Source organism: Leuresthes tenuis, unplaced genomic scaffold, assembly GCF_036924035.1.
Source record: "Leuresthes tenuis unplaced genomic scaffold, fLeuTen1.0.hap1 SCAF_21, whole genome shotgun sequence".
Lineage (NCBI taxonomy): Eukaryota > Metazoa > Chordata > Actinopteri > Atheriniformes > Atherinopsidae > Leuresthes > Leuresthes tenuis.
The window spans coordinates 31,008,058-31,019,206 of NW_027325375.1; the positions used below are offsets into that span (position 1 = coordinate 31,008,058).

General features: G+C 47.9%; 1 protein-coding gene across 1 annotated transcript in view; it reads left to right on the forward strand.

Annotated features, from left to right (window-relative positions):
- LOC140279323 (uncharacterized) overlaps positions 1-11,149 on the forward strand; it is an 85,610-nt gene extending 74,461 nt beyond the window's left edge. Inside the window, exons 36-41 of the mRNA XM_072374439.1 lie at positions 5,425-5,554; positions 5,772-5,873; positions 5,984-6,154; positions 6,293-6,409; positions 6,784-6,998; positions 11,132-11,149. Coding sequence (XP_072230540.1) covers positions 5,425-5,554; positions 5,772-5,873; positions 5,984-6,154; positions 6,293-6,409; positions 6,784-6,998; positions 11,132-11,149 — 753 coding nt within the window. The remainder of the gene's footprint in view (positions 1-5,424; positions 5,555-5,771; positions 5,874-5,983; positions 6,155-6,292; positions 6,410-6,783; positions 6,999-11,131) is intronic.

Genomic DNA, 11,149 nt, shown 5'->3' on the forward strand with positions numbered 1-11,149 from the left:
TGCTCCAACCACTACAACAGCTGCACCAACAACTACAACTGCTGCTCCAACCACAACAACAGCTGCTCCAACCACAACAACAGCTGCAACAACAACTACAACTGCTGCTCCAACCACAACAACAGCTGCTCCAACCACAACAACTGCTGCACCAACCACAACAACAGCTGCTCCAACCACAACAACAGCTGCAACAACAACTACAACTGTGGCTCCAACCACTACAAGTGCTGCTCCAACCACTACAACTGCTGCACCGACCACTACAACAGCTGCACTAACCACTACAACAGCTGCACCAACCACTAAAACTGCTGCACCTACCACAACAACTGCTGCAACAACCACCACAACAGCTGCACCAACCACCACAAATGCTGCACCAACCACCACTAGCACTGCACCAACCACCACAACTGCTGCAACACCAACCACAACAACAGCTGCTCCAACCACTACAACTGCTGCAGCAATCCCCACAACTGCTGCACCAACCACCACAACTGCTGCTCCTACCACCACAACTGCTGCTCCTACCACTACAACTGCAGCTCCAACCACTACAACAGCTGCACCAACCACTACAACTGCTGCACCGACCACAACAACTGCTGCAACAACCACCACAACAGCTGCACCAACCACCACAAATGCTGCACCAACCACCACTAGCACTGCACCAACCACCACAACTGCTGCAGCACCAACCACAACAACAGCTGCTCCAACCACTACAACTGCTGCGCCAACCACCACAACTGCTGCACCAACCACCACAACTGCTGCTCCTACCACCACAACTGCTGCTCCTACCACTACAACTGCTGCTCCAACCACTACAACTGCTGCAGCAATCCCCACAACTGCTGCTCCAACCACTACAACTGCTGCTCCAACCACCACAACTGCTGCTCCAACCACCACAACTGCTGCTCCAACCAGTACAACTGCTGCTGCAGCAATCCCCACAAATGCTGCACCAACCACCACAACTGCTGCACCAACCACTACAACTGCTGCACCAACCACTACAACTGCTGCACCAACCACTACAACTGCTGCACCGACCACAACAACTGCTGCAGCAATCCCCACAAATGCTGCACCAATCACCAGTACAACAACTACCAGTAATGCATGTTCCATCAGACTGGGCGTGCTCCACCTGCTGCTTGGACTTTTTATCTTTTTCTGCTAGTAAACCAACAAACAATTTCCCTTTCATCTTTATTTGATAGAAAAATTGAACAATATACATGTTATTAAAAGGTTTTAAAGGAAAATAATTGAAAAAGTCAGGGAACATTTTTTTATTTTCTTTATGCACTCATTATTCAGAAATGTTATTTGGAATATTTGTTTAATTATAGTTGTTTTGATATTTTTAATCTTTTGGAAAATGAAGGAAATGTTTGAACTTTTCAATTTCTTTTCTTTGTATTTATTATTATACTACTAATAAGTAAAATTATAACTGTTATCATTATCAACATATTTATTTATTTATTTATCTCCTTCTCTGTGTTTATCATACTTTGTCTTCATTGCTGTCTTTACTTCTATTGATCATATTTTAATAAAGATCAAGTCCTTTCAGATCATCCCTTTTTGGACATTTTGTGTATGTCAGGCAGAATGTTGTCATTCATGTGGACAAATTATTCATAACTAAGATTTATTCAGTTTTATTGAATTCATTTCTGAAATTCCTTATAAAGCATTATTTCCACATAATTTTACAATTTTATACGTTGGGTTCTGCATTTATTTCCATTTGTATTTTCTATAAAACAATATTACTTACTCTTTATCTAAACAGGATGAATTTAAGTATCCCAGCCATGGGATTAGAAATACAGTTTTCCTTTTTCTTAAATTTCTTCATTAATACAGAGGAATACTTTAATTGAACAAATATTGACTGGATACATGTTAGATTTTGACCTTTTCTAACACATATGATGTTGAAGTGACATCCTCCAAATAAAGTCCACTTCAAAAATATGACTTCAAATGTAAGTTTAGAATATCTCGAGAAAAAGAAATGTAAATACACATTTATCCTAATTATAGGACTGCATGATTAAAACTAGTGACGACAAACACAAACTTTGGTGTCGGGTGAAACTAACTCAAAGGGTATCCCTGAAAAATCATTGGAACTGATCACTTCAACTCAAATTTCATTCTTGAACAAAACAAAAACATCTGTTTAATTTTCTGTGGTCACATGACCTGAATTAGCAAATTAAGTTTTAAAATAAAATAAAAACAGGCAAGAAATGATTTTCTGTGAGCATCAAAAACGACCTGGAACCATCTGGAAAGCGGGTTTCAGTTTTTGACACATAAGTATATGTTGGTGAACTTAAAAAAAGTCTGTTTAGCTGTGTTGACTTGTTTCATCATGCTATGATGAAAAGGAGGAGAGTGTCTCAATGGCGATGTTGTAGAGATGAGAATACACTCAATCAGGTAAATCTCTCGCTCCATCAAAGGTTGCTAGAAACTTGGGTGTCATGATTGATGACCAACTAACCTTCAAGGATCCCGTTACCTCGGTTACTCGTTCGTGCCGCTTTGCATTACTAAACATAAGAAAGATCAGACCATACCTGACCCAACATGCCCCCCAGCTCCTGGTTCAGGCCATGGTCATCTCCCACCTTGACTCCTGCAACGCTCTCCTAAATGGTCTCCTAACTGGTCTCCTAACTGGTCTCCAGCCTGTGAAACCTCTGCAGATTGTCCAGAACGAGGCGGTGCGTCTGGTCTTGTATCAGCCTAAAAGAACACGTCCCCCCTCTGTTCATTGAGCTCCTCTGGCTGCCCTTAGCCGCCCGCATCAGATCCAAGTCCCTGATGTTAGCTACAAAGAGCTTAATGGAACGGCTCCATCTACTTGAATGCTCTTGCAAAGGCTTCTGTCCCAACTGGGTCCCTCCGTTGGTCCCAGGATTGTCGTCTAGCAGCTCCTACACCACGCCTAAGACAATCCAAACTCTGTTCATGTGTCGTCCCACGATGGTGGAATGACCTACCGAGCGCTACCAGAACAGGGGCGTCCCTGTCTATCTTCAAGAAGCTCCTGAAAACCCAGCTCTTCAGAGAGCATCTCCTATCCCAGCACTTACCTTGTACTTCCCTACCCCCTCTATCTCTGCCCTTTATCTTTCTGCACTTCTTTCTATGCCTGCACCCTATCTCTACTCTGTCACCTCTGACAGAGTCGGACTCCTGGGTTCCTTCTATGTAGTTTATTGTTAGCTTTTTATAAAGCTGTTATATCTTCAATTGTAAGTCGCTTTGGATAAAAGCGTCTGATAAATACAGAAACATAAAAATAAACATAAATTGTGCTGGATCGAACATTTAGTACTACTCAGGAGGTGCATTATCATAATCCTGGATAGCTCATACGCAGTTCTCACCTACTCCGCTTACAGGGTCTTTACTAAAAACTTCAAAACAATAACAGCAAAAAGATGGAAACTTTTACTTGTAATTTATACAAATTTAGTTTATATGACCATCAATCCATCCATTTTGTTCCGTTTATCCAAGGTCGGGTCGGACAGGCAACAGGTCTAAGAGGGAAACCTGGACCATCTGGGAGTACCGTAGCTCCCTTAATATGGTCGCTGCAGGCCTCGAGCCTGGTGGACATCAGGCCCTGGAGCCTGGTGGACATCAGGCCCTCGAGCCTGGTGGACATCAGGCCCTCCTGCCCTGTGGCAGGTCCCAGGAAACAGGGGAGCCAGTCGCTGGCTGCCCTCTCCGGGGGAGCTTCTCTCCCCCAGGTCTATATCCCCATAGCCCTCTCCCTTCTGGCTCCTGTACACAGCACACACTCACACATGTAGGGTTTTGGGGCGTGTGTTTTCTGTGGGGTGTCGTGGATGGGGCCACATAGGTGGTCCCCTTTACTGCACTCTGCAGTTCTCCTCTTTTAATTACACCTTAGACTACTACTCATCAAACACACACACACACACACATTAGGTCTTGGGGGGTATTTGCACTGAGTGGCGGGGCTCTTTGGGGATGTAGGCTGCCCAGAGGGCCGCGCTCCCAGTTCTACAAGGTTGGCTGCCCCTCAGTTTTAATCGCTCACTATTAAAAAATATTGAAGAGCCAGAAGGGTGAGGGGAGGGGTCTTCCCACACCCCTGCTGCCTGGTTGCTGCCCGGGGCGGGAGGGGCCAGGAGGATGAGTTATTCTGCTGGTTCGGGGTCTGTGGTGGCTGGGGGGCTGCTGGCCCCCTGAGTGCCCGCTGCGCCACACCCCAGCGGAGTTGAGGGAGGGAGGACGTGTGGATGTGTGGATGTATGGGATGTGCAAGTGTGTGTGGTGATGACCTTCTGGGCCTGGGTCTGGGACTTGCTGTCCTCTGGTCTGCTTGTGCTTCTCCCGATGGGGGGGCGGCGTTGCCTCCCCACGCTACTAGCAAATTCACCGACTTGGATCCCGGGGCACTTGTCTGGGGCTCTTGGCCCTCTCGGGTATTGGGTGGGGCCTCTGCCGGGGGGTTGTGGGCGCTCGGGCTCCCGGGGCCCGGGTCTGGTACACGGCCCATGTCTGGGCGGCTGGGGCCTGGCGGGGTCGGTGGGGTGTTGCCCCTGGCTCCCGGGGGGCCTCTGCCCTATGCTTATGGGGACTCTTTTCGGGGAATTCCTCTGCCGTCTTCTGGGTGAATGCGCGGTTGTCCCTGCGGTGGGCTTCCCGGGATCTGTGCTCCGTGGGGGCTGCTGGTGGCCTGGGTCTTCTGGCCCTTTCTGTGGTTTCAGGTCATCTATCCACAGCTGTGTTGTATGCGATTGCCACTACTTGTGCTTGTTTTTGTTTGTTTGTGTGTCTGGGCATCAAGGGGAGCTTTGCATTTATAAAGCTTCCCTTGGCAAAGTAAATCTGTTTGGCATAAAAAGTATTCAGATTACAATTCTGCTGCAGTAAAGCTGGACAGGACGAGGGAAAAAATGAAGAGCAAAAATATTCTGAAATCCCTTTTTGACATTTTCTCATATGAATAAGAATTTACACAATCAGATGCTTTCAGCATGTTTTGGTAGGAAGAAATGTATCTATAGAAGTCTAAAGACTGATGTAGGAATGCCACAGAAATATCTAAAGAGCGTCACTCTGACGTGGAGTCATCAATACTTCTAGTTCATCATGTACAATGCGGCTGAAAGAAAGAGAAAAAGGGCGAGAAAAATGTTTGAAAAACCTGTTCTGGAGGGATGGACGGGAGTATGCAAGTTATTTATATGTTGTTTGTGTGTATCATCTGACATAAATACATGTTGACGAATATAAGGTGTGTTAAGGTGTGTTAAATTCTGGCAGTGGTTCAATAGAACAGGGAGGAGAGTATCTGAAAGGTCGGGATGAGAAAACACCCAGTCAATGAGGTCACATGTGCAGCGTATAAATTGTAGCGCTGCTCGGGAGGTGCAGCATCATTATCCAGGAACACTGACCAGCAGTTCTCACCTGCTCATCACAATGAAGCTGATTCTTACTCTGACTCTCCTCTGGGCTCTCTCCAGCACAGGTAACTCCACTTACAGCGTTTTTACAGCAGCTTATTCAGAAAGTAAAGACTTAGATTAAAGAATTGTTTTATTTTAACTTTTTAATCTTCGAGAACTTCGAGTCTTTATAGGAAGACTAGTAGCACTACTTATATGTACATAGATATAAATATACATGTACATATATGTAAGATGTGACATGATTTTTTCCAAACACTGTTATTCTCTTGATTACAGCTGGAGCCCTGGTCTGTGAGGCCTGTGCAGATCAGCAGTGTTCAACCACAGTACCAAAGACATGTGGCACAGAGACAATGTGTATAACAGCGGCCATTACAGGTATTTTCATCCTCATGTCCTACTTTAAGATCCAGTTAAAGACAGTAAATGTTCTCTGAGTTTATGTGTGATTTCCATCAACATTAACAAACTGCACTTTGACTCTGCAGCCACTTCATCTGGATCTACAGCACAGCAAATCTTCAAGGACTGTGCTCCATCCTCCCAGTGTCCAGCCACAGGCAGTCAGACATTTTCAGTCAACCTGGGGTTTGCAAGTGCATTAGCATCGGCTGAGTGCTGCAACAACATAGACAGCTGCAACTCACAAAGTCTATCATGTAAGTAAACTCGGTGTAAGCTGCTCTGTGACCACCAGAAAACATCAGAGTGATAAGAAACAATATTCTGTCTTCTTTCTGTGGTGTTTGACACGTCTCTCCTCCAGAAATGAACTGTTCTGATCTTCTGTGTTTCAGTCCCTTCTTCTCAGCCAGCTAACAGTCTGCAGTGTGTTGTTTGTGACCCTTCCACCTCTCAATGCAGCGCTGCTATTCAGTGTTCAGGAGAGGAGGACAACTGCATCCAAGCAGCTGGTGAGTTTTCATCTGGAAAAGTTTTTAAAAAATGTAATCTTTGAATCTGGTTCCCACCTGAAAACATTTCAGACGAATTTCACCGATAAAGTTTTGTTAAATCAAAAAGTGAAGAAAAGTTATTTAACAATCCTCTTTCTTTGAAGATTTTATGACAGATTCTCGAACAAGTTACAAATTTAAACAAAGTTCAACCTGTTTTAGGTCTGTAATACTCAGCACAGCTGGTGACTGTTCTGACAGATGTTTTGTTATTTTCTAATTCAACACAGCAGCTGATAAGGGTTCGATACCCACTGATCTAGCTTTGTGTTGTTTTTATTTTTTTGTAAAAACATAACTTGAATGTTTAAACTCTACTTTTTAATCCTCAGTAACAAATGGATCCACAACATATCCAGCACTGGGCTGTGTGACTCAGAACACATGTGCAGCAGCTACCAGTCTCGGTACTCTACCTTTCATGGAAAATGTTGGTACCATCAGCAGTGGACCGACCTGCTGTACCACCACTTTGTGTAACAGTCAGGTGACAACAACAACTGCTGCTCCAACCACTACAACTGCTGCTCCAACCACAACAACTGCGGCACCAACCACTACAACTGCTGCACCAACAACTACAACTGCGGCACCAACAACTACAACTGCGGCACCAACCACAACAACAGCTGCACCAACCACAACAACAGCTGCACCAACCACTACAACAGCTGCACCAACCACTACAACTGCTGCTCCAACCACAACAACTGCGGCACCAACCACTACAACTGCGGCACCAACAACTACAACTGCGGCACCAACAACTACAACTGCGGCACCAACCACAACAACAGCTGCACCAACCACTACAACAGCTGCACCAACAACTACAACTGCGGCACCAACAACTACAACTGCGGCACCAACCACAACAACAGCTGCACCAACCACTACAACAGCTGCACCAACAACTACAACTGCGGCACCAACCACTACAACTGCGGCACCAACCACAACAACAGCTGCACCAACCACTACAACAGCTGCACCAACAACTACAACTGCGGCACCAACCACTACAACTGCGGCACCAACCACAACAACTGCTGCACCAACCACAACAACAGCTGCACCAACCACTACAACTGCGGCACCAACCACTACAACAGCTGCACCAACCACAACAACTGCTGCTCCAACCACTACAACTGCGGCACCGACCACAACAACTGCAGCACCAACCACTACAACTGCGGCACCAACCACAACAATAGCTGCACCAACCACTACAACAGCTGCACCAACAACTACAACAGCTGCACCAACAACTACAACTGCGGCACCAACAACTACAACTGCGGCACCGACCACTACAACTGCTGCTCCAACCACAACAACAGCTGCACCAACCACTACAACAGCTGCACCAACAACTACAACTGCGGCACCGACCACTACAACTGCTGCTCCAACCACAACAACAGCTGCACCAACCACTACAACAGCTGCACCAACAACTACAACTGCGGCACCAACCACTACAACAGCTGCACCAACCACTACAACAGCTGCACCAACAACTACAACTGCGGCTCCAACCACAACAACTGCAGCACCAACCACTACAACTGCGGCACCAACCACAACAATAGCTGCACCAACCACTACAACAGCTGCACCAACAACTACAACAGCTGCACCAACAACTACAACTGCGGCTCCAACCACAACAACTGCAGCACCAACCACTACAACTGCGGCTCCAACCACAACAACAGCTGCACCAACCACTACAACAGCTGCACCAACAACTACAACTGCGGCACCGACCACTACAACTGCTGCTCCAACCACAACAACAGCTGCACCAACCACTACAACAGCTGCACCAACAACTACAACTGCGGCACCAACCACAACAACTGCAGCACCAACAACTACAACTGCGGCACCAACAACTACAACAGCTGCACCAACAACTACAACTGCGGCACAGACCACTACAACTGCTGCTCCAACCACAACAACAGCTGCACCAACCACTACAACAGCTGCACCAACAACTACAACTGCGGCACCGACCACTACAACTGCTGCTCCAACCACAACAACAGCTGCTCCAACCACTACAACTGCTGCACCAACAACTACAACTGCTGCTCCAACCACTACAACTGCGGCACCGACCACTACAACTGCTGCTCCAACCACAACAACAGCTGCACCAACCACTACAACAGCTGCACCAACAACTACAACTGCGGCACCAACCACAACAACTGCAGCACCAACAACTACAACTGCGGCACCAACCACAACAACTGCTGCACCAACAACTACAGCTGCGGCACCAACAACTACAACTGCGGCACCAACCACAACAACAGCTGCACCAACCACTACAACAGCTGCACCAACAACTACAACTGCGGCTCCAACCACAACAACTGCAGCACCAACCACAACAACTGCTGCACCAACCACTACAACTGCGGCACCAACAACTACAACTGCGGCACCAACCACTACAACTGCGGCACCAACCACAACAACAGCTGCACCAACCACTACAACTGCGGCTCCAACCACAACAACTGCAGCACCAACAACTACAACTGCGGCACCAACCACAACAACTGCTGCACCAACAACTACAACTGCGGCACCAACCACTACAACTGCGGCACCAACCACAACAACAGCTGCACCAACAACTACAACTGCGGCTCCAACCACAACAACTGCAGCACCAACAACTACAACTGCGGCACCAACCACAACAACTGCTGCACCAACAACTACAACTGCGGCACCAACAACTACAACTGCGGCACCAACAACTACAACTGCGGCTCCAACCACAACAACTGCGGCACCAACAACTACAATTGCTGCTCCAACCACAACAACTGCGGCTCCAACCACAACAACTGCTGCACCAACCACTACAACTGCGGCTCCAACCACAACAACTGCTGCTCCAACCACAACAACTGCGGCACCAACAACTACAACTGTGGCACCAACAACTACAACTGCTGCTCCAACCACAACAACTGCAGCTCCAACCACAACAACAGCTGCACCAACCACTACAACAGCTGCTCCAACCACAACAACTGCGGCTCCAACCACAACAACTGCTGCACCAACCACTACAACTGCGGCTCCAACCACAACAACTGCTGCTCCAACCACAACAACAGCTGCACCAACAACTACAACTGTGGCACCAACAACTACAACTGCTGCTCCAACCACAACAACAGCTGCACCAACCACTACAACAGCTGCACCAACAACTACAACTGCGGCACCAACCACAACAACTGCTGCACCAACAACTACAACTGCGGCACCAACAACTACAACTGCGGCACCAACCACAACAACTGCGGCACCAACAACTACAACTGCTGCACCAGCCACAACAACAGCTGCACCAACTACAACAACAGCTGCACCAACAACTACAACTGCGGCTCCAACCACAACAACTGCAGCACCAACCACAACAACTGCGGCACCAACCACTACAACTGCGGCACCAACAACTACAACTGCTGCACCAACCACAACAACAGCTGCACCAACTACAACAACAGCAGCACCAACAACAACTGCTGCACCGACCACAACAACTGCTGCACCGACCACAACAACTGCTGCACCAACCACTACAACTGCGGCTCCAACCACAACAACTGCTGCACCAACCACTACAACTGCGGCTCCAACCACAACAACTGCTGCACCAACAACTACAACTGCGGCTCCAACCACAACAACTGCTGCTCCAACCACAACAACAGCTGCAGCAACATCTACAACTGCGGCTCCAACCACAACAACTGCTGCTCCAACCACAACAACAGCTGCAGCAACAACTACAACTGTGGCACCAACAACTACAACTGCTGCACCAACAACTACAACTGTGGCACCAACAACTACAACTGCTGCTCCAACCACAACAACTGCGGCTCCAACCACTACAACTGCTGCACCAACAACTACAACTGCTGCACCAACCACAACTGCTGCTCCAACCACAACAACTGCTGCACCAACCACAACAACAGCTGCACCAACCACAACTGCTGCACCAACCACAACTGCTGCTCCAACCACAACAACTGCTGCACCAACCACAACAACAGCTGCACCAACCACAACTGCTGCACCAACAACTACAACTGCTGCTCCAACCACAACAACTGCGGCTCCAACCACAACAACTGCTGCACCAACAACAACAACAGCTGCACCAACCACTACAACCGCTGCACCAACCACAACTGCTGCACCAACAACTACAACTGCTGCACCAACCACAACAACAGCTGCACCAACCACAACTGCTGCACCAACAACTACAACTGCTGCTCCAACCACAACAACTGCGGCTCCAACCACAACAACAGCTGCACCAACCACCACAACTGCTGCTCCAACCACTACAACCGCTGCAGCAATCCCCACAAATGCTGCACCAACCACCACAACTGCTGCTCCAACCACTACAACTGCTGCTCCAACCACCACAACTGCTGCACCAACCACCACAAATGCTGCACCAACCACCACAACTGCAGCACCAACCACCACAACTGCAGCACCAACCACTACAACAGCTGCTCCAACCACTACAACTGCTGCTCCAACCACAACAACAGCTGCTCCAACCACTACAACAGCTGCTGCAGCAATCCCCACAAATGCTGCACCAATCACCAGTACAACAACTACCAGTAA